General features: G+C 33.2%; 1 protein-coding gene across 5 annotated transcripts in view; it reads right to left on the bottom strand.

The window, feature by feature from the left end:
• The window catches only part of LOC129961759 (solute carrier family 35 member G1-like), a 33,634-nt gene that overhangs the window by 3,425 nt on the left and 4,227 nt on the right, over positions 1-25,982 (bottom strand). For 2 of the 5 annotated variants that reach the window (XM_056075315.1, XM_056075316.1), the window contains exon 2: positions 22,060-25,026. In XM_056075315.1, coding sequence (XP_055931290.1) covers positions 23,990-24,961 — 972 coding nt within the window. In that variant the 5' untranslated portion in view covers positions 24,962-25,026 and the 3' untranslated portion in view covers positions 22,060-23,989. Of the gene's footprint in view, positions 1-1,470; positions 1,881-2,601; positions 2,754-22,059; positions 25,027-25,982 lie in introns of those variants that run through there. The other 3 variants (XR_008783825.1, XM_056075317.1, XR_008783826.1) reach the window with 3 other exon arrangements.

Here is a 25,982-nt window from a genome sequence, read left to right as displayed (position 1 = left end):
AGATTTACTAAAATTCTGTTTCAATGAAGAGGAAATTTATAACGTGAATGAAAAAGTATATAAAGGTCTTATCAAAAACCAGTTGACAGAACGAAAAATCTCATCAATAGTAGCATCATCGGTTGATAACAATGTTTTTAAAAGATACAAACAAGGTTTATGTTCTCAGAATACTGGCGTTTAACCCTTTGCATGGATAAGTAATTCAATGCATGATTATTATCTATTGCAAGGATTTGTTAATTACTCTGAAAAATAAATGTATATAATTGTTTTAAATTGAAGTATCCCAAAAAATTAATCTACAAAATTTAGGTATTTTTTATCTACCAATTTGTAGGCATCTTAATATTCTGTAGATATTTTTGATAGTCAAATTTTTTTAAAAATAAGTAAACATCAAAATGATGCACCGTCTTGAATGGTACCTGGAGACAGACATACGGGTGCAAAGGATTAGTAGTAAATTCTGCTAAAAATTGTCCATTTTCAAAACATTAGTACTTTACTCCATTTTTTTTTAAGTGTCAAGGAAGTTAAGTTTCAGTTTTTAAGTGTCAAGGAAGTTAAGTTTCAGTTTTTAAGTGTCAAGGAAGTTAAGTTTCAGTTTTTAAGTGTCAAGGAAGTTAAGTTTCAGTTTTTAAGTGTCAAGGAAGTTAAGTTTCAGTTTTTAAGTGTCAAGGAAGTTAAGTTTCAGTTTTTAAGTGTCAAGGAAGTTAAGTTTCAGTTTTTAAGTGTCAAGGAAGTTAAGTTTCAGTTTTTAAGTGTCAAGGAAGTTAAGTTTCAGTTTTTAAGTGTCAAGGAAGTTAAGTTTCAGTTTTTAAGTGTCAAGGAAGTTAAGTTTCAGTTTTTAAGTGTCAAGGAAGTTAAGTTTCAGTTTTTAAGTGTCAAGGAAGTTAAGTTTCAGTTTTTAAGTGTCAAGGAAGTAAAGTTTCAGTTTTTAAGTGTCAAGGAAGTAAAGTTTCAGTTTTTAAGTGTCAAGGAAGTTAAGTTTCAGTTTTTAAGTGTCAAGGAAGTTAAGTTTCAGTTTTTAAGTGTCAAGGAAGTTAAGTTTCAGTTTTTAAGAGTCAAGGAAGTTTATAATTTCCCGTGCTATCGACTAATATTGTTTATAAATTTTTAAGTTAATAAACGGAATGCTAAAAAAAGTTTTTTATTTGGAAAGTTTTTAAATTTGCTTTTACCAGTGATAACTGAAACTGATATTACAAATAAACTATGCATTAAATTAGCATAATAAGAAATTTTCCTTAATAAGATTAAAATTTAATAGAAATTTATGCTTGTACACTTTTTAATTTAAAAATTCATTAAAATAAAACAAAACAAAATAAATCATCGAGTTCTTTCTATAAACCATGAAACACGTTAAAGAATAATAAGTTATCCAATAGGAATAAGATCACTTATTGATTTTTATATAATTTCAACTTGAATTGTAGCCTATTATTCTATTAAATATTTAAATACCTTTAGAACTTCCAGTTTCTCTCATTGTATCTACACTGGAAATTTTGAAGAGAGTTCTAGAAGATTCACTGTTCATCAGCTGTGGTGAAAATGCGAAGTGCTCAATGGAATCTGAGGGAACCCAGAAAGGTGAAACTAATCTCCTCTTACGAGATCTGCAAGTATTTCTCCATTTTGGAATTGATAAAATAAAAGTAATAAATATCATTAAAGCCACCATCGTTGTTAGTGCGTAGAATATGCTATCTTCTTCTAAATAATATATTAATATTAAAATAACGCCACTTCCCATTAGTTGGCAGGATGTTGTTAAGAACAGGAACAATTCATCGTTACAAGAATCATTTGAAGGAATCGAAATGAAGCTGCCGTTAGATGAGGGCTCAGCCAACAATATCTGAAAAAAATAACTTAAAATAACATTTAATTGGATTATGAATAATTATAGTTAAACTAAAAACAAGTATATACATTTATATTTATGATAACATTTTATAGCAAATTAATAGTTGAAAATATGCATTTATTTGTTAGCTTAATCGAAATTTAAATTTCTTTTATGGCGCTCTCAATTTTAAATGCATTAATCCGAGCTTTTTTAAACATCCGTTTTTGCTTGCTATATATTTTCAATCTGTTCTGTTTTCATTTTTTATAAAACTGTTTATGGAAGGTTTATTTAATTTTTGAAGATACTTTTGTAAAAACACTTGTAAATAAGTATTTATTAGTAACTTTCAATTTATTCTTTTTAAATCCAAGAACTGAACGTAAACTGATACATCTTTTTTAATATTTCTTATTTAAAAGCACTGATTAATCAACTGCAAATAGAAAAATTATGTTTTCTTAATCTTCCTCAAATTTGTTTTGCATTTTAATTCAATTCGAAAAACAACAGAGTTTTACAATTTATTTCTAAAAAATTATATAGTAATGAGGAAATGCGAATTTTAGCTATGAAAGTTCCAATAGCGACTTGCAAATCAAACAAGATTATTTCTAAAAATAATTTAATATAAAACCCCCCAAAAAGTAAGATTTTTTTAACCTAAAAAATTAAAAGAAGCAAGTTTATTATGTTAAATGCTATTAATAAAATTCATTGAAATTAAAATAAAATGGATTTACCGAGGCAAAAGTTGTATCGCCAGACATTCCTATAACAGAAATTTGCTTAAAAGCTTCGTCATAAAAATAAACAAGGAGTAAAAAAGCAAACAATTCTGCTCAAAATAAAATATAATTCTTGCGTAATAAGTTAATTTTTTTACAACTCTTGCGTTGAGATATATAATGTGGAAGGGAATATGATGCCACAATCACTGGGAGAAAAATTACACTTAAATATCAATTACCAAAATTCAAATCTTAAAAAAATCAAAATAAAATATTACAAATAAATATCGCTATCTTATTTTCGCATATTTTTAAAGGAAGTTTTGGAATTTTAATTGTTTAGATTTAAAAGTTTTCAGTTATATAAAATAATTCTATAATTGTTTACATTTATTCTTAAAAGTTCTTCAATCGCTGATGGATACACATATTTCATGAAAATAAATGAAAAAAACATATGAAAAAACTCGATGCAACAATGAAAGTGCGGATTCTAATTTCAAGTGCAATGTGTATGATTGTTTCACAACTTTAACTCTGATTGTGATTTTATAACTTAATTTTTTGAATTTCGGACAGCCATAACATACATATCAAGTTTTTTTTAAAAAAATCCAGCATCGAATTTAATCATAATGCTCATTTATATTCACAAAAGAAATTATTAATTTAGTTTAGTTATATTAACTCCCCGTTTTAAACTAACACAAACGTTATTTTGGGACGGATTTCGCAGTTTTGAACTGCAGTCAGATAGTGAGGATGACATCTGAGTTTGAAATCCTCTCACCGGACTCGCTTATTCGATGGTTCTTCGGTATAATTGGGTCTTGAACCTGAAACCCCCCGGTTCTAAGACCTTACCACCAGGCCATCACGGCCCCGCAAAACAAGTTAACAACAGAACTTTTTGAAATTGAAAATTCAAGTATAAATCTGCTTTGTAAATAAAATTTAAGACTTGTTATTCATAACTCTGACAAGAAAACAATTTATTAAAAAGACAAATTCAGGTGGAATGTATTTCAGATCATGAAGAAATAAATATAACTTAAGATAAGCGTTAAGAAGAAAAGAAACAAGTGATCAAAATAATAATTTTTTTCACCACATATCTCTTTTTATTCATTAATTAAAACTATGATGTTTTATTCTTAGTTACGACATGTGTCTCCTTTATGATTTGCAATCCGTAATTAATATGCAATTCTAATTTAAGGAAATTATGAATTGTGTCACTTTATCTTATTTATATTCATACCCGAGTCTTCTCCACCAGTTCACACCCCAAATATGAAGGTGTTGGTGCTTGCTTCCCTTGTTGGACATAGTAAGTACTTGAGTTACTTCCTATCTATGATGAGATGCACGCCTATTAGAGTGGTTATAATTTTTCCAGTGAGGATTCATCCACGATTGTTCTTTTGCATTGCTATTGCAACAACACCCACCCACCCATCCGTTTATTTATATGCAATTGAATTGATCAGGTGTATTTCTGATGTGGTTACACTAACGATACACATAGAAGATTCACTTCTACTATAGTTCTTTCTTAAAACTTTTTTTTTAATTCGCTTTCCATTATGTTGAAACAAGTATCACTGAGGTTAGTTCTGGTAAAGTTATATTTAACTTCCATTGAATAGTAAATTTAAGATTTCTTAGGACCGGCGTCCTGGCATAGGGGTAGAGCGTCTTCCCCGTAATCTGGACGTCCCGGATTCGAGTCCCGGTTTGGGCATGGTTGTTTTTCCGTTGTTCTATCTGTGAGATGTGTGAATGTGTTCTCCTGTAAAAAGGGTGTGTGCAAGCGAATGTGTGATGCGTGAGTAGCAAAGTCGTACTCTTGGCCGTAGTTGGCGCTATTATAAAAATAAGAGACGCTCCCCCTCCAGCTTAAATCGCTGTCTTCGTAACAGCGGGCTTGTTCGTGGCAAGTGCCATAAGAAACAACAACAAGATTTTTTTAGGAATGGTCCTCGTAATTTTGATTTGATCTCAGATGAACCTAAACCTACAACATTTCTCCAAATTCCACGTAGCACCAGTTGGAGGGGATTTGGCCTTGTCGGATTGAGCATGCATCAGACCCACTCACAGGGAGATTCTTCGGTAAATTGGAGTTTCAGACCTGGAAGCCATCAGCAAAGAAGCTAAATCCATATGTATACACATCATGGTCAATGAGAATTTGGTTAAAACAAAAATTTGCTTGGATCCCTTTGATGCTCATATTATAAAATAAATGTTTCATCCATTTACCTGTTGTGGATTTCTGCCATCTATTTAGCCAAGAATTCATCATTTTCATCTATCATTCAGTTTTAATTTTTCAGTTGTAATCAGTCAAGGTGTCAACCCTTTCATTTTCAGCAAACCCTATATGTGCTTTTATCCTGAAGAGTTAAATTTTATATTGATATCTATCAATTATAAATCTAATATGGTTAATATACTTCTTTTTATTAGAGAGAGAATTGAAGGGCATAAAAGATGATCTGGAATTTGATATAATTTTGACGCCTTTTTTCTTATTATTTATAATGTATTCAACAGCCTACCTAGTTGCTGTAGTCTCTGCCATGAAATTATTGCAATAATTGTTAATCTAAATCCTTTTTTATCAATCTCTTGTTTGTTTGGTAAAGTACAGAGACATATATAACTCTATTATTTTGTTTAAATCCATCGGTATATATAGTACTATGAACACTTTCCTTTTCAAAATTTTTCATTTGATAGTCGATATATTTCATTATTCGATATATTCATTATAATCAAAATTGAATTATAATAAGCTTTTAATTAATAATTAAAAGCTTATTATTAAGCTTCTAAGACTTTTCAGTTCATATTTTTTTTTTTCAAAAGTGATGCACGTTTCAATAGGAAAACAGTAAGTACGGTTCCACACGTGATCGAAGAGTGTGAGCTTTTGAATAATCAACTTCAATAGTGGTCTGTTGTTACTACTACTTATGGTACTTGCCATAGACAAGCACTCTGACGAAGTCAGCGATTTAAGCCAAGTTTGTGCAGTAGCTTCTGAAGGTAAAGACCCCTGAACACCCGAGGGCAGAAGTCTGACTTCTAGCTCATATAAAGAGGACATTCTCATACTCTCGTGCACAACCCCTTTTTACTGGGAGCAGTGGGCTCTTTCACACACCTCACAGATAGAACACAAGGTAAAGAAAAGTCATGCCCGAACCAGAACTCGAACCCGGGGCGCCCAGATCACGGGGAAGACACGCTATCCCTAGGCCATGACACAGGCGAATAGTAATCTTCTGACAGGATGGAAATGGAATTGAGAATCTTACAGAAATTTCAACTTGTAAGGAAATCCGGCATCATGATCGTTAAGAAACTGTTGACTACAGAACTATAATTATTTGTCATTAATTATTATGGATATATACTCACTCACATTTTATGCAATTTTTGTCTTTTACATTTTTGCTGTTCTATTTCTACTTTTCTTTTTCAATTTCTCTTTCCTATATTTTTAAACAATTATTTGCCTTTTCCATACTTCCTATTTTTACTTTTTATATTTACTGCTTTTTTTTTGTTTGGCATTCCAAAGGACTTTAGTATAAACTAACTGGCTGCCGAATCTTGGATAGCCTTTCGGTGCTATCCTATCGGATGGGATGCTTTACAGCGTCCTTTCATTTCCCGTTTGGCTTCCACTCCTACGGGGTTTGAATCTTATATGCATAGATTCTGAACCCTGTGATTTTACATACACATCTATTAGATATCTATCATTTTTATCTCCCCTGTTTGTTTGTTTGTTTGTTTTCTCAGTAATGCTCTGAAAAAAAATTCAAATTCTGACTATAGATATATTTTGATTTTATTCATATGATAAACATTTATAATATCACTCCATTCGTTCTCAGAAATATAACTAAGTTTTATTAAATTTTAGTTGCATCAATTAATTTTTCATTGAAATGTTCAAATTTTTATGTTTCTTTTTGAAGACTGCGTTGAACAAACCTTTTGTCTATTCATCCAAGATCTGTAAAAGAATGATTGAAATTTGGTCTGAATATGGTTGGTTCTTTCTTGGTTTGTTTCATGCTCAAAAAGACTCATAATCGTGTCATCAATGGAAAAAAATCTGATTGAGAATGAGATTATCAAATTTTAGCAATTTATTTTTTCAGTGACATTAATTAATATCTTAATTTCAGGTAGTGTCATATGGCCCATGCCATTGATTGCCATTTGCTATTTAATTAGATAAACATAGTTATGAGAGAGTGGAGTAGGAAATCATCTAATTAAATAGAATTTATGAATAGCAGTGAATGCTTTAACAACAAAGGATTCGAGTTTGCAACCATCTTTTGATCATCGGTATTAAAATTCAGCCAATAGTAAAAACTCTTTAAGTTTTCTGATAGTTTCGAAACTGTTCCTACCCTGTTTTGCATCAAAGTGCTAAACCATGTACATTTTTAAATTATTGAAATAATGTGCTAGCTTTGTGAAATAAAGTATTCTTGAAATTCTAAAAAAAGATTCGAGATGACATTTCTGTTTCCGCAATTCCATGATGAATCATAGACAAAATCTTTCAACGATTTTTTTTATGAATGAAAAGAGGCTGATAAATGTATTATGAATTCAATTACATTAAATATCAGATACCAAAGTATTAGAAAGCAAGCCGAATCCTTATTGATTCGTTAATATATATATATATTCGATTAAAATTTCTATTGAAGTTTCCATATTTATAAAATTTAAATTTTACACGCCGTATAGGAATAATGTAATAAATTTGAGTCATACAAAAATTAAACTCCAATTTCTAAAATCAATGAGTTATTTATACCATATTGGAAATCCTATGAATATTTAAACTAGAGCGTATTGTTTAGTTGTAGATTGTTTGAAAAATAACAGTGTCTATGTGCAAGTAATAGCAATCTTTTAGATGTGCGGGTCCCTTAAATTGTATTAATAATGATGTCCTTAAATACACCATTGCTTAGTGATACAATAATATATCATGTTCAAAGAAATACTACTACTATCTCATAAGCCTGTCAAAGAGTATTAGATTTAGTTATAAGCTCAATGCTAAGATTCATACAGTAGGCCTATTCCCCTATTGTTCTATTCGTTTTGCATGCTTCCGTTTCTAATTTTCATTTCACTTTTTTTTCATTCACCCAGTTTGTTGTGAGTATTCATAAATGCTTATTTTTATAATATTTCTTCTTTGATGCTATTTATAATGCAATAAAAATTGAATAATGCGATAACGATGTAAACATTACCTATAGTTAATTCAATGCGTAATATTCCATTCTTAATTTATCGTATATGAAATATAGAAAAAGTCGTCAACAAAATTTAAGTTCTGGACTTTGACGAATCTCTTTGTTACGAGCGCCTTTGGCTAAAAACTAGTTTTAACTTTAAGCATATTAGAGCTATAACTTACTTTCAGAACTCTAAAGTCAGAATTAATTACTCGCGAAACCAATATATGTTTTTGTATATGGCAACTATACAAAGCAAGCAACTATATATAGCAGGTAAATAGAATTGTAAATAAGAGAGAATAAAACTGGAGTCAGATTAACAACGAGTGAATTATTTCACGTTACGAACCCACATCTTTGAATCTTATTAGAGAAGAAACGACTGAATGAAATGAAATTCAGATATAGTCTCAACATTGTGGTGAACCCGAACGTGATCGCTAAAAATACGATACATCTGTTTTTATTTGCAATAAGAATTAAATAAAGGAATAAAAATGGAGATGTTCTTTAAGAAGCGAATACCTATTAGATCTAACTTTACGAAAACGTATAACGTTCTGATTGAAAGATTAAGGGTCGATGAACCTCAGGAAAAAGAAATTAAATCCCTTTTAGGCAATTTCGAACGAATTTATTTGGATCTGGCCAAATTAGATAATGAAATATGTAGTTTTCATCTGGGATAATCCGGATACCGAAAAGCATGAGGATGAATTGTAAGGTTCACTTTGTGTATCGATGAAAGAATTGTAATCGTTTAGCTTATGTTAACTTGTGAAAACGAATGTTGGCAACAGATGTTTGGTTGTCGATGTTCGCCATGGTTGTAACCTACGCATATGCTTTACCACAATAATAGATTTTTATTTTTCTAATTAAGAACTCTTTCTTAACATTTAAATTTCAAGAGGCTAATTATAAATCAGCTTTATATGGCGCAGCCGGAATCTAATGGACTTGCAAAAGGAATTTCAAATAATATTTTATAAAAAAAACATCGCACTAGTTAAGCCTTCTTTGGAACTTTCAGAATCCTCGCCAAGGAATGATAATCTCGCCAAGATTGTTTCTGCCTGAACGTATTCCAAGAATCGCCCACGCATAGTAAGTGAAGTTTATGAGATACTTTATATACTTTCATTTTACTTGTGATAAAACCTTGTACAAATCAGTGCGAGTATTCTAACGAATGTTGAATATTGATTTCGCATTACCTTCAAAAAAATTATTCTGTTTGCAAAATTTATTGCTTGCTTTTTAAACAAGAACATCGCCAAGCAATCTTCGCTTTATTAACAAGAACATCGCCAAGCAATCTTCGCTTTTTAAACAAGAACGTCGCCAAGCAATCTTCGCTAATTTATTTCGTTCGTCAAGAACAGTGAACAGAAATAAAAAAAAAAAAAAAAATGTCAACAAAAGAGGATATCATTTTTAATTCTTTAGACTCGCAACCGCTACAAACTTTAACGATAGTTCAACTGAAAAAAGAATTACGTTTCAGAAATCTTTCGCTAACTGGAAATAAGAATGAACTAATTTTGCGTATTGTAGAGGATAATAATAAAAGAAATAGTGAAGGAACTTTGGAAGAATTAAATGTTCTTCGAGTGCAGAATCTTAATAACGCTGAGGAGGCAATTTCTGATAATGCACATTTATTGACAGAGATTGAATCTCTGCGAAAACAAGTAGAACTTTTAAGTAATTCTTCTACACAATCACCACTTCCTATGCCTCCGCCTTCTCAAATAGATCCGAATATCGCAGCTATTCTTTCTACATTAATGGAAACGCAAAAACATTAGAAAGACAAGTAAATCCAAATGTGATTCAAATCACATCTACAAATGACACTGCAAATTCAATCCAAATATTTAAAGGTGATATAATTGAAAATGCACTTGAATGGTTAAAGGAAGTTGAAAGAATTTCAACTTTAGCTAACTGGTCCGACGAATTAAAATTAACTAATGCTATTTCTCGCCTCTCAGGATCTGCAAAAAATTGGCAATTAACAACAGGAAAAAATTTTAATGATTGGATTACTTGGAAAAATGCTCTCGCCTCAAGATTTAAAAGGCGTATTACAATGCAAGAATTTTTGGCTCACCAAAGTGAACGAAAGTTGAGGCATAATGAAAGTTTAGTAGATTATATTTATTCAAAAGACGCTCTTTTGGAAAAAGCTCCCTTCACCATTCCCCAACCTGACCGTATTTCTATGATCATAGGTGATATTACCGAGGAAAAATGGCAAATTGCATTAGCTACTCAAAATACGAATACTGTTGAAGAATTAATTGACAGGGCAACTGCACTTGATGCTATTCGCAGTGCAAAACAAGAGCATAAGAAACATTCTCCGAAATCTCAAATTCGATCTTCTTATTCACATGATGAACAACGTCGTAAATACAATCCAGTAACTGACGATGTTCGTGATATTACTTGTTGGAGATGTGGAAACAAAGGCCATGCATCTTTTATGTGCAGTTTACCACCTCCTCCACGTGGTTCAACCATAGCTCAACCAAGAAACACGTCACAACAAAATCAATATACCAACAGTCAAACTAATGCCCAAATCCCATCTTCTAGCAGTTCAACTAGTTCTGATAATAACACAGCAGTCAAAACTATAAGTTTGTACTCTTCAAATTCCCGCCGCAACAACAACAATCGCAACTCGACATCTGGAAGATCTACAACCGCAAATAGTGCAAATAATAATTCCATAAATTGTATTAGAACTGAAACTAACAGACGTGCCTTAATACCTGTTATTATCAACAATGATACAGAAATTCAAGCCCTATGTGATCCATGTGCAGATATCACAATCATTCAACAATCTTGTGTTCCAAATGATATTGTTATTAACCCGTGGACTGATGGACAGTTCCAAGTTGTTGACCATGAAATAAAGCCAATAGGTTGGATTTCTTTAAACATAATTGTTGGTAATTTGGAACATATGATGCCTAAAATTGGAGTGTGCACCCAGCTTCCATTTAAGCTTATTTTAGGATTCGATTGGCAACAACAAGTTCAAGCTAGATGCACTTACGACCCTAATGGCTCATTATGTATTTCTACTCCAACTTCATTTCATTTGTACGAATGTATTCATGCTTCGAAACCCAGCATCAACTGTGTCTCTCTTCATCCACCCTCACTACCATCATTAGATGATGTTACTTTGCCAGAAGCAACACCCAATATAATTTCATCCGAAACAAACCTTATCCCTAAATCCGCAGGACTCTCTACAACTCAACACGCTCAACTTGATGCAGTAATTGGAAAATTTACTGATGTTTTTTATTCGAATGATGATAACATTGGACTATGTCCATATGTGGAATTCAAAATCGAATTGCAACATGAAAAACCTATTAGATGTAGACCTTATAGACTTTCAGAGGCTGATCGCCAATTTCTAAAAACGCAAATTGAAAAATGGTTAAAACAAGGAATTTGCCGTCATTCCAACTCACCGTACGCAGCACCAGCTTTCATTGTGGAGCAGCCCTTTCATGAAAGTACTCCTAGGCGAGTTGTGGTAGATTTCTCTCGCACTATTAATCTTATCACAAATATTGATCCGCATCCAATCGACCAAATGGAAGACGTTATTCAACGCATGGCAGGCAAGAGCTACAATTCTAAAATGGATGTAAAATCTGCATTTCACTGCATTCCCATAAGAGACATTGACACCTACAAAACTGGATTTGTCACTCCTGACGGACATTATGAATTTCTTCGAATGCCTTTTGGTGTCACAAATGGCCCATCTACAATGACAAGAGCGATTAAATTAGCCTACAATCATCTGGCACACCACAATGTCAACACATACATTGATGATATATCAACTTCTCATGATGACTTCAATTATCATCTCAAAGTGATATATAAAATCTTTGAAGCCACTCAAAAAGCTGGCTTCAAGCTGACACGAGAAAAAACGCAATTTGCAGTATCAGAAATAACTCTTTTTGGTCGAATTATTTCTCAAGATGGTGTTCGTCCTGATCCGGAACGCATAGCAGCAATTGAACGTTATCTAACTCTCAAATCAATTCATGAAGTCCGTAGTTTCCTTGGATTTGCTAATCAGTTTCGTAAGTATATTCGTAACTATGCTGTTATTGCTAAACCTTTAACAAGCGTTTTAAAAGGTTTAGAAAAGAAGACCAACAATGCTCCCATAGTTTTAACAGATGACCAACAGCGTACATTTGAATCTTTAAAAACTGCAATTACTACTGCTCCAATTCTTGCGTATTTCAAACAAGGATTACCAACCTTTGTAGAAACTGATGCATCTTATTCTGGACTAGGAGCAGTTTTATCTCAAGAACAGAATGGAAAGCGTCGTGTCATTGAATATGCTTCACGTACCTTAAAAGATGCTGAAACACGCTACCACAGTAATGAACTGGAATGTACTGCTGTACATTGGGCCCTAACTGAAAAATTTCGACTCTATCTCCTAGGTCACAAGTTTCAACTCATCACAGACAACTATACAACCGCTTATGTAGTTTCAAAATCTGCAATTAATCGAAAATTTGCACGATATTTAGTGGATTTGGCTCAATTTGATTTCACAACTGAGCACCGACCCGGAAAGCAAAATGTCATCGCTGATCACCTTTCACGTTTTCCAACACCACCTGTTTGTTTAACAGTTACTGCAAGTTATGAATCAGACATTTGTGTGAAACAGAAAAGAGATGACTTTTGTCAGTATATTTTTTGCTTACTCAGAGAAAAAAATCCAAACAAAAGGACAATGTCAATCATATGCAATTACAATATCGATAACAACACTCTTGTGCGAGTTAAAGATAATAATTCGAAATCTGTAGTAGTGATTCCAAAGTCAATGAGAGAGAAAACTCTGATCGCTTGTCACGATGATGTTGGACATATGGACGCAAAAAAAACTCTTCACAATTTGCAATTACGTTATTGGTGGCCAAATATGCGCAAGGACTGTAAAGCATATGTTCGAAGCTGTCATAAATGCCAAATTGTCAACCGACGTACTGCTAATGCCTATGGTCTTTTGAAGCAATTGCCGATTCCATCCACACCTTGGGAAATTGTATCTGCTGACCACATAATCTGTTTGCCAGAAACAAGAAATGGAAATACAAATATGCTTGTCCAAATTGATCACGCCACACGCTATGTAATTGCAACACCTTCTGCATCTCTTGCCGCTCATACAGTGACTGATGCTCTGTATCATAATATAATACTTAGATATGGACCACCAAATGTGTATTTATCAGATGGAGGAACAGCATTTACCGCACGTCACACTCAGCGGTTTCTTCAAAAATATGGAATCACACAATCAACGACACCACCTTATTCACCACAAGCTAATAGTATCGTTGAACGAGCCAACGGCATCATTGTGTCCTCTTTGAAAAAAATGATTGACAAAAACCCGAATAAATGGGACGAATTACTTCCAAATGCCTTACTCGCAATTAACACCACAAAACAAAATTCTACTAAGAAATCGCCATTTTATTTACTTCATGGATATGAGCCACGCCTTCCACGGGAACTTCACATTGGTAGCTTCATAGATGACACGCCACGTGAAGACCAACTAGAACTTTTAACTTTGGCCAGGGCCGAAGCAGCAAATAATGTGTATGAAACACATTTGGAGAACAAGAAACGATTTGATCTCCATCGCAGATCCCATTCCTTCAAGGCAGGAGATCTCGTATTGTACGACTGGCCGAAAAAAGGAGATCACAAACTTTCTCCTATTTTCAAAGGACCATTTGTGATTATACGTCCAGTCGGGGCCGTGTGCTACGAGATCAAGTCTACAACGCAGCAGAACAAATTTATCAAGGTTGTCCATACAACATCTTCGCCCTTACTTTAAACGAAATTCACCAACCATCGAGGAAAGCAGCACAGACGAAGAGAATGAGAGACACTGAGCCATCATCAAAAAGATATTAACTGGTCTGTGTTCCCCAGAGACTTGAACTATGATTTCATCAAAAACTTTGTTTCTTTTACTTTTACGCTTCAATTTAAAATTTCTTCTGTCTGTCAAAATTTTATATTGAGCGGGGCCGAATGTAAGGTTCACTTTGTGTATCGATGAAAGAATTGTAATCGTTTAGCTTATGTTAACTTGTGAAAACGAATGTTGGCAACAGATGTTTGGTTGTCGATGTTCGCCATGGTTGTAACCTACGCATATGCTTTACCACAATAATAGATTTTTATTTTTCTAATTAAGAACTCTTTCTTAACATTTAAATTTCAAGAGGCTAATTATAAATCAGCCTTATAGAATATATTAAAATCGAGTACAGCACAAAAATGATTGATGCGAAAGTAAATGTGGACATATATTTGACTAAACTTTCTGACACTGAAAGGGAAAGCGTTGGTTCTGTTTCTCCTAGAATTAAACGAAAACTTAAGTTACATAAAATAGAACTCTTTAAATTTAACGGTGAAATTAAGAATTGGCTGGCTTTCTGGAGTTCATTTAAACGTATTCATGATGATGATAAATTAGAAAATGAAAACAAATTTCAATATTTGATCCAATATGTAAGTGAAGGAACTAGAGCACGTGAAATTTTAGACAGTTATCCTCCAACAAATACGAATTATTGCAAGGAAATATAAAGTTTTTAAAATCGTGTTTCGGAAAGGATGAGTTGCTTATTGAGTACTACTTTCGTGAGCTACTAAAATTAGTTATAATAAATGCTTCAGAAGCTAAAAGGAAATTAAGCACGTCGCAAATTTATGATAAATTAGAAACTTACTTAAGAGCTCTAGAATCAATTGGTTTAACATCAGACAAGTATTCAGCAATGCTTTTCCCCCTCGTGGAATCCTGCATACCTGAAGATATTTTCAGAGTATGGTTACGTAATCCTATTGTAATAGCAAATCATGACTCGGAAAGCAATGCTTATACAGAAAAAATTATTATTCTTTCTGAAAACGGAAATAGAAGGTAAAGAAAGAATTCACATAGCGAAAACAGGATTTGCACCGAAGGTGTATAATGAGAGGAAAGAAAGTGTTACATTCTGATTCTGTGACTGCGGCTACAGATTTGTTTTCAGATGGTATAGAAAAAAGAAAACATACTACCATCTGCTTTTTTGTGAAAAAACTCATGAAAACAATCTTATTATGCCAAAAAATTTGATTTATAAAAAAAGATTTTAAAAAATAAAAAATGTTGCTTCACTTGTTTAAAGCCTGGCCATACATCAAGAATTTGCAAGTCAAATGTACAGTGCCTGGAGACATTGGAGTTTCATGTGTCCAGAACTGCCAACAAACAAACCAAAAGTCAAAACACCTGGGTGGAAGAGAATCTGAATGTCAATTTATCCAATCAATGTGCTTCTGAAGAAGTCCTCCTTCAAACATTGCAAGTTAATATTAAAGTAGAAGGCAAAACACGCAGAGTACGAGCTCTTATTGACAGTGGTTCGCAGCTATCATACTTAATAAATAAAACACTTAAAGAAATGAATTTGAGACCCATTGAAGTTAAAAATATCATATATTCGGTATTTGGATCTACGTTAGAAAAACAAGATCATGGACTATATAAAATAACTCTTCAGAATTTGAATACGGGATTTGCTTACGATATGCAAGTCCTTGATCAACCAATTATATGTAGAAAAATACCTCGGGTCAAAAAAAGAAATTGGGAAAGGAAATTGGGAAATACTCTCTGATCAAGACAAAGATTGTCCTGACACTGAATTGCTGTTAGGGGCTGACTTTTTTGGACAGTTATTCTCAGGAAATATATATGCTCTGAAATGTGGATTAGTAGCATATGAAACAAAATTTGGTTGGCTGATCATGGGTAAAGCTTTTGGAGAAAAAGGAGAAAATACTTCCGCTCATCTGGTGACTTCAATGCTAATACAAAATAGATCTATGGCTGATCTTCGGAAACTAGACACTTTAGATATTATGGATCCAGTTGAAACTAAATCTAAAGAAGAAATGAAAAGAAACGCAATGGATCATTTTATGAAAACAGTGGATAGAGATGAAAATGGCAGATACATAGTTAAGCTACCTTGGATAGAAGCAAAAGAAATTCTATAAGACAATAGATCCACAGCTGAACAACGTTGTATCCGTACTTCACAAAAGTTAAAAGATGAAAAGAAATATGCAGAATATGAGGCTGTTTTTGAAGAATAGCTTGAGGAAAATATAATAGAGAAAGTGCCCAAAATGGAGGAAGGAAATCCAAGTTATTATTTGCCGCACAGAGGTGTTTTTAAGAAAAACTCATCAACCAAAGTACGTCCAGTGTTTGACGCTTCTTGTCGAGTTAAGAAAGTTCCGTCCTTAAATGACTGTCTAGAAAAAGGGCCAAATTTAATAGAGCAAATTCCACCCATTTTAAGAAAATTCAGACAAAATGATATTGGGGTAATTTCTGATATTAAAAACGTCTTTCTTCAAATTTCATTTGCAAAAGAGGATCAAGATGTTTTACGATTTCTTTGGTGGGAAGATTACGAAACAAGGAAATTTGAGATACTTCGTCACCGCCGTCTTGTTTTTAGCCTCACTTGTAGTCCTTTCCTCTTGGCAGTGGTTTTGATTAATCATCTAGAGGAAACTAAAGAGTGTTTTCCTGAAACCTCCAAAATATTGAAGAATTCCTTTTATGTAGATAACTGTGTGACATCCGTGCGTAATGCAGATCTTACCCGATTCGTCCAAGAAGCAAAGCTGTTGCTTTCCAAGGCTTGTTTTGATCTTCGATGTTGAGAATATACTTGGGAGCTATGTCGGGACGAGCCAATCGCTCCAACCTCGGTACTTGGACTGTTATGGAATAGAAATGAAGATTTCCTTTTCTGTGATTTACAAAATGCTAAATTTAATTTTGATGTTTGCAGTAAAAGAAATAGTCTGTCAACGACTCAAAAGATATTTGATACACTGGGATTTGTATGTCCTGTGAGAATAGGTTTAAACTCTTAGTGCAAAATATTTGGAAAAGAAACTTAGGGTGGGATGAAATTCTACCAGATGACATTCAGAAAAAATCCCAAACTTTGATTGTTGATTTGAAATTGCTGTCTGAAGTTAAGATCCCTAGATGTGTAAAGATCAATGGCTGCACACAAAGACTAAATCTTCATACCTTTTGTGATGCCAGCAAAATTGCATACAGTACTGTTGTATTTTTGAGAAATACCGTGGGAGAAGAAGTCAAAATGTATTTTATATAGGTAAAAAGTAGAGTAACACCTTTAAAGGTTATTACAATACCTCGTCTAGAATTATTGGCATGCTGCATTGGAGCTAGGTTAACTTCAGACATTAAAAAAAATCTATGTCTTTGAGAGACGTACCTACTTTTTATTGGACAGATTCTTCTGTTGCCCTTTATTGGATACAAAAAGAAGATCATTGGGGTACGTTCGTGAATAACAGAGTAGAAAAAATAAGAATCCTTTTGACAACAGAGTAGAAGAAATAAGAATCATCCTTTGAAGAAAGACTTCTTCAAAGGATGCTTAGAAGCATCTTCCAGGGACTTGCAATCCTGCTGATCTCCCTTCCTGTTGTTGTCCAATCCAAGGATTTCTGAAATCGAGATGGTAGGAGGGTCCACAGTGGTTGAAACTTCTAGAAGAAAAATTTCCAGCGACAGACTCTGAATACAGTTTTGAAGAGGTTTACCAAGAAAGGAAAAAGAGGGTTGTAACGTTGGTCAACTCTACAGATCTGAATACATCCTGATATATGTGCAAGTTCTCAAGATATTCAAAAATTATGCGAATGATATAGCATGGATGCTACGATTTATACAAAATTGCCGAAATCCAATTAACAAGATGAAGGCTCGTTTAACTGTTGCAGAGCTATATGTCGCCGAAAAAAAGGTGATACAAATCGTGCAACAAGAAACCTTTAATAACGAAGATGCACGATCAAAACTTAAATCACTCTGTGTGTTTAGTGATTCTGATGGACTAATTAGATGGAAAACTAAAATTGCTAGACGAGATGATGAAGAAAATTTTAGATACCCTCTAGTATTGCCTTGTAAGCACCCGTTAGTGAAGAGATTGATTTTCGAACATCATTTGATCTCTTCTCATGCTGGAGTTCAAATTGTCCTAACAGATATCCGTCAAAACTTTTGGATTCTGCAAGGCCAAAAAACTGTCCAGAAAGTGCTCTTAAGGTGTATAAGGTGCAAAAGATACACGAGCAAGAAAATTTAATCAATTCCCGCGCCACTGCCGGAATACCGTGTACGGGAAGCCTTGATATTCGAAGTCACTGGAGTGGATTTAGCAGAGCCGCTTCATTTAAAGGATGGGGAAAAGGCCTGGATCTTGCTTTTTACTTGCGCTGTATATCGGGCCATTTATTTGGAATTAATACAGAGTTCTTTCAACTAATGGATTCCTTTTAGGTTTTAGAAGATTCGTCGCAAGACGAGGGCGACCTAGGACTATATACAGCGATAAAGGATCAAATTTTACTGGAACAAATAATTTGATGGGTTCTCTTGATTGGGACAAGATTGTAAATGACGCTTCCGTCTTAAGAATTCAGTGGAAATTTAGCCCCCCAACAGCTGCTTGGTGGGGCGGATTTTTTGAGAGCATGATTAAGATGGTAAAGAAACTTTTAAGGAGAGTTTTAGGAAAGACATAGCTTCATTATGAAGAAATGTTTACTATTCTTTTTGACGTAGAAGCCAACATCAATTCTCGACCTCTGAATTATCTATCGGAAGATCCGAATGATTTAACTCCACTGACTCCCTCGATGTTCATTCAAGAGACTACAAAGGTAGGAGTTCCCGATTTGGATACTTTGGATAAAGTAAGTATCTCCAAACGATATCAGCACCAACAAAAATTACGAGAGGACTTGAGGAAACGATTTAGAAAAGAATATCTAAGCTTTTTAATCCAGAAGAAGCTAAAAAGAAAGGAATCTAGACAAGTGCAAGTGGGAGATATTGTTATAATTGAAAGTTATATCAAAAAGCGACTAGACTGGCCTTTGGGAATGATAATCGAAGTGTTTCCTGGGAAATATGGTTGCATCCGAGTAGTAAAGCTGAAAACAGTGAGTGGAGAACTTGTGCGTCCTGTGCAACGTTTATACCCCTTGGAATTAGACAATGACGATCCTGTAGTTGCGAGAAAAAACGAATCGGTTGCTTCGTATGAAGAAATTAAAATCATGAGCTCGTAAAATAACGACTATGAAACAAAAACTAGAAGTGGAAGAAGAGTAGTTAAACCTTCACGTTTTAACTAACTTTTGAACTTTATTATGTACTTTTCAAATATGTGCATTTCATGTTTTGATTTCTTAATATTTTGAATGCAATATTTTGTTAATTTTGAGTTATTTTGATTTTGTATCCTCCTAATTTAAAAATCAAAAGGTAGGAGGATGTTACGAGCGCCTTTGGCTAAAAACTAGTTTTAACTTTAAGCATACTAGAGCTATAACTTACTTTCAGAACTCTAAAGTCTCTAAACTCTAAACTCAGAATTAATTGCTAGCGAAACCAATATACGTTTTTGTATATGGCAACTATACAAAGGAAGCAACTTTATATAGCAGGTAAATAGAATTGTAAATAAGAGAGAATAAAATTGGTGTCAGATTAACAACGAGTGAATTATTTCACATTACGAACCCACATCTTTGAACCGTATTAGAGGAGAAACGACTGAATGAATTGAAATTCAGATAGTCTCTCAATACTCTTTTTTTTCAGATTTCTCATCCTATAAGCATTAAAAATCATTTTTGGCATTATGTCTACTTTTCACTCCGTCTGCGTATTAGTTTGTGAACATAACTTAAAACACATGGATGGACGGATGAAATTTGATATATAGACGTAAGACTGAATGTGTAGATTTCTATCAAGTTTTGCTGTTTCGAATGGCACTTTCATAGACAAGTCCACTGACTTTAGAAGTCAGTGATTTAAAGCCAAAGGTGCGTCTCTTTTCTTTATCAGTAGCGCCATCAAGGACCAAGAGTACGACTTAGCAACACTGACGTCACAACCCTTTTTATGGGACGGACTTCAAACATGCATTTCATTCACTCATCCACATATCATAATTTAGACCTGGATCAGAGAACGATAACTCCTGATCCAGAATCCCCAGTGATATTACTGTCGACATGGAGGACTTTGTGACCACGACAGATTTATTCGTGAGCCAGCCACCCACACACGAGAAGTCTTCGGCCGGTGGGGTTCGAACTCGCAACCCAGGGAACGCGAATCCAACACCCTACCAACCACACTATCCCGGCCTTCTATCAAGGTTTGAGCAAATTCATATGGAGACTGGCTGGCTGACTGAGTACAAAGTAACTCGATAGCTATAAAAGGCAAAAATCTATGTAGATTAAATTTGGTACATAGTTGTATCACCTAACAGATAGATTCGTATTCAATTTTAAACTAAATGTGTTGAGCGGTTGACCAACTATTGTTTCGTACTTGCATATATATAAAAACAATAATTCATTAGCTCAAAGACTGAAGTCAATGAAATTAGAGATGCTATCTTGTAACCACAACCATAGTTTCGAGTCAAATTTTGGTTTGAATCAGTAAGAGAAAGGGTGTCTAAAATGCATATTCGCACGGTAGGTTCAGTAAAAATACTAGATTCACGCCCAAGAGCTGTATTTCATAACTACAGTACACCATCGCCATGCAAAGTATTCACTGCCTTACCCAAGGTTCACAGTTTTATCGGGGGGGGGGATAATTTCGAATGCGTGCAAGAAGGTTATGAGGAGACCGCCCCGCTTAGTTTTGTCCAAAGATTGAAAGGAATTTGAAAACAGTTACTTAGATTATAACGAACCTATCTTTGCCTTCCAGCTTGCCGAGAGGAATTTTTATTTATTTTATTTCCAAAAATGAATTATTAAAATCCCTATTCGCCATTTCCAGATAATATTTTTAAATGTTCATCCGTTCTTTATTCATCACATAAAAGACCAAAACCATATTTATTTAAAATATTTTAAAACCTAATTCCAATTGGACCGAGCTTTTGTTTCTGAAAATGGTCTCGTTTATTACATTCGAGGAGCCTGTTATTTTATTTTAAAGTACGTTTAAAATTAAAACCGCATTTGCGTGCTCAATATTATTTTCAATAGATATATGGACGTATTTGTCCATATGTATATCGTCCTATCCATATCAATTTGTTCAATAGATACATGAACGGAATGTGAGAAGGGAAATGTTTGTGCTGTTCACAAAAGACTTAAGCTGCAATCGCACGCTAGTATTTTTACTGTAACCATTTGGTGCTTGATTGTATTTTGATCATTTTTTTCACTTTAAAAAGGTATTTATTGAGAAAAATTGGTGCAATATATAACAATCAAAATATTTTTCCTCATTTTCTACAACTCTTTCGCATTTTCGTCCAATAAGTCTTGCAATTGATTGTCTTCGATTTATTATTATTATTTTTTTTTGTCTTTTATCCGTTCTTTGTTATTGACATCGAAATCCCCACTCTTAACTGTTTGGAACCAAAACCGACAATTGGGATATGATGGAGCAGCATCACCAAAAGTTTCTAAAAGCTTCTGATGGGATGATTCAAATTAAACCATAAAAGCAATGAAAGGGGGAAATGCAATTTGGAGCGTTCCTTGATTGGGGTCTTTATACATTGAAGAATTCAATAATACTAAATGAAAAATCTTCAAAATGATAACAATGAAGTAATAGTAAATTGATAAAACCTAAAACCTTTGTCGTTTACATAGATACTTCGCATGTTTACCAATAGATGTCGCTAATTAAAATACATGCAAGCACCTAATAAAAGTCTCGATTTAAATTTTTTGCTCAGTGTTATGCGGTGGTCCTTAAACTAAATAAAGCAGTAGAATTTTCAGTGCACATAAAAAAAATATAATATTACATATATAATCTTTGTAAATATATAATGATGTTTATAAACTACCCCAAAATAATAAAATTGAATAAAAGAAAAATAATATGAATGAATAAATACTACAAAAAACTATGAAACAAACATATTTTATTTATGTAAAACACAATTGACTCTATCAGGGAAATACGACCATCTTAAATGTATAATAAATCATAAAAAGTTACGCATTGGCAAGTTGAAAATTTTCTTTTTTTGAACTTATATACGCCTTATATACACATGATCTACTCACAATTTATACGATCAATCTGAAAGAAAGAATGATGCAATGAGCATGCATTCGACGGAACCTGATACGAGATGGTGAGATGAAGTTTATATCCCTAGAAAGTTAAGGATACTGAACCACTCCGATATATCATGTGATCGACACGAGTAAAGAAAAGTATTAAGCAAATGAGCACGGGCTTAACGAAGAAATAAAAAGGTGACTAGCTCCGGGGAGTGAATATGGAATCATTTATTTACTCTAAGCAAACATGGTTTCCGCCACTTCGAAGATTATTTTGAAACGAAAGAACAGTACCAAACCTGTTGCGTCACGATCAAACTCCGTGGGAGGTAAGTTTCTCTGTTCGGGAGTGGCAACAGAAGTAAGAGATTGAGAAAATATGGCGGAAGAGAAAATCGTTTAATGTTTGTGCTGTGCTGTTTTGTTTCAAATACAGGTTATTCATGTTTACTTCAGCGTTGCCATCAATTAACAAAACTGCCTACATTTATTTTCTAAGTCAATCCTGGTAGGAATGACAAAACATATCCTTTCAAATTTGTCCTGTTCCTGTAGCGAAAAGAAAATATTGTCACGATTCTGAAAACTTTCAGAGAAACGAAACTGGAACACACAACTAAACAAAGTCTTAGAAACCAAACTGTGTAATGAAGCACTGTTTCATTTGAGTGGAAACACGTTCACTGTCTTCGGCACAAACATTTCAAGCAACTCTTTCCAATACTCGTTATTATATGCGACTGGCGAAATAAATCGACTAGACTGACGTAAGAAACAAAGGTTTAATGTTTTTGGAATATTAATATTCTTTAAGTTATTGTGTCAGAGGCTATAAAATTATGATAAAATAACCAATGAAGAGAAAAATTTTACCAATTGTTATTTCTCTCCTCTTAAAGCAAAATTAATTTAGGAAAAGTAAAATATTTATGTGATGTCTATATTACATGCAAAGCCTAACAACTAGAATTATACATGGAAAATCAGCTTTATCTTCCTCCTTCTTTCTGGAGAGAGAATTTACAATCTCACTTCATATACATTTTAAAGTTCTTAAAAAAAACAGACGCACAATTAATTATAGTTGTGGATTCAAAAACAATTTTAGAGTGCTTTTTTCTTCTTCTTTAATATTAAATTTAGTTAATATTAAACAATGGTTAATGGAACAAAAAAATGTTCCATTAACTGCATCAAAGAAGAAATTAATACAAATTATTGCGTTGCAACGGCCATGATAAAAATAATCTCACTGAAAATTTAAAACGAATCCAAAAAATAATATTTAACTAAAACTTTTGAAAACATACTCTTATTAAAGCATTAAAATATAATAACTAATGTTTTAAACTAAAATATAGGAGTCAAAACCAAAATGCAAAAGCAGGAAATACTGGTGGAAAATTGAAGTTTTAATCACAATAATATATTTCAATTTTTAATGAATATTTACAAATTGAGCTAATTACTGAATTGATTGAGGTTTAAGTTTCATCATCTCATGCTTCCATGTGTTTGCTTTGCTCTCTTTACGAAACTTTTGATCAAAAATTAATTCTACATATTAGCATACTAATACAAGAATGTTTGTAAAAAAATGTCCATTTTTTTTAATTGTTTTCTTTTAGTTTTTAATATATTAGTCATTGTACTGATTAATAAGTTCTTAAATTGTGAATATAATATTATATCTAGTTCAACAGGAAGCGAATATAAAGTTAAATATGAAAATGCATCTTTACAATCAAAACTTAAATCCACAAAATTGTTAAAAGGATAATTATTCTGTTAAAATCAAAATCCATGTAAATTGAGCATTTTTAGATATCTTTTGTTTTCTTACATGAAAACAAATTGCCTTCTAAACTGATAAGCCACTTATTTAAACCGATGAGGATGATAGAAACTGAAACTAAAATGGCTCCTATAATACCGTAAAAATCTGGTACATCATGAAAAATAAAAATCTGCCACAAAAATGCAAGACATATGTCCGCAGCTGCTCGCACTGTGGTAACTGGTCCAGCATACTCGCACTGAAGAGCCATCGTCACAAATGTTATTCCACTATAGCTAAACAATGCCAACAATAAAACATATATACTTTGGATACCACATTGTTGCCACTTGAAATTTCCAAATATTGCTGTCAGAAATACAGTCACCAAAACTGTCACCCAACCATAATTAAAGTTATTAATGGACTGGTGGACACTCCTAGTCTTCCTGCCAAGTAATTGCATGGCACTTACACAAAACAAAGAAACTATGGCTGCCAAAATACCATATATTTTCTCAGTACTATAAGCAATTGGTATTTCAGTTAGCCGCGATGGCAACTTGGCTGTGAAGATGATCCCTATAATTGTGAGTATAACAGTTATTGACTGAAAAATATTACAAGGTTCTTTGAAGAATACTCTTGCAAAAATAGTCACAACGACAGGAGAACTGAAGATTATCACACTAGCTTCTCCAAGAGCTAAATATCGAAATGAAATGAAATTCAAAAAAATGTAAAGTCCACCAAATATTCCCCGAAGTATAAGAAAATGGCGAAATTTTCGAGGACCAAAAGGATTCTGCCTAGTTTTAACAGTCTGTGGCATTGTCATGAAAAACGTAGCGATGAATCTGTACAAAGCCAGTTGACCTGGATGAAGATTTCTCATATGCTTAACGATCACCGAGACGATGGAGAACGATACGCCTGAAAGCATGGCTAAGACGAGTCCTCTGAAGATTGATGGCTGCTTAGTGCCTTCAATGGTCGTGATCTTAGGACGAAGCATCTTCCTCTTAGATCCCCTTTTTATGTCTCATGAAATGGAGATTTTAGTGGTGCCTTGCCACTAGTCTGAAAAGGAATATATCATGATAATAATATTAAGCATGCATTTTAATGACATTGAGTAAGCACTGAGGTGAAATATTTTATGTGGTAAGCTTTGCTAAGAGAAAAGTCTGATTTGCCAAGAATTTATAATAATTGTTTCTCATTCTGAGTGGCTAATTTAATAAGTTATTTTGATTATGAATCGTTTATTACGCTTTTATAAAATTATTTCATTTCTAAAAGTAAAGGGACAGAATGTTTTCTGAGTTTACAGACAAATTAAAATTAGCATTGGAATACGGAACTTTTGACAAAAATGTGAACAATTTATAAGCAAATTTTACAATAGGATTTATAATTCGTAATTGTGCTATTTCAACTTCATTGTTTGAAGTTCATTCATTGAAGGCATTCATGAAATTAATTAGTTAAACAATTTATTAAATATGAGTATGTATTTCTTTAAAGTCATTTTTGACATTTTTTTTTCTGTTTAAATTGTCTATCACTTGAGGACGGATATTGGTAGGCAACTTTCTTCAAAATAATGTATAACTTCAGTATCAGAATATTGAGTAGTCAGCTATCTTTCTTGTTAGTCATAAAAATAAACTGTGAGATCCATATCTGGAGTTCGAGTTACTTCATTATTTTTAGACCCTTCTTTTCTAGATATTCATTAACAATAAAGTCATATTAAAGGTAAGTATGAAGCCATCCTAAAACGCACCAGCAATTCTTGATTACGCAATAAGAATTGAATCTTGATACCTCCCTTCAGTCAAAGGTATCCCATGGGGTTTGTGGAAATCACTTTACTTACCCCAATAGAATGCAGAACCAAAGTAAGTTTGCGCCTTCTTTAAAATTCCCACTTTTAATAAATTGAGACTTTTACTATCTGATCTCTTGTTGTCTGTTAATCAGAAGAATCGACCAGAATCGTTTTCAGAGAAAACCTGGATTGATCTGTGTAG

Source organism: Argiope bruennichi, chromosome 2 (genome assembly GCF_947563725.1).
Source record: "Argiope bruennichi chromosome 2, qqArgBrue1.1, whole genome shotgun sequence".
NCBI lineage: Eukaryota > Metazoa > Arthropoda > Arachnida > Araneae > Araneidae > Argiope > Argiope bruennichi.
This window is presented reverse-complemented; position numbering and strand designations above follow the sequence as displayed.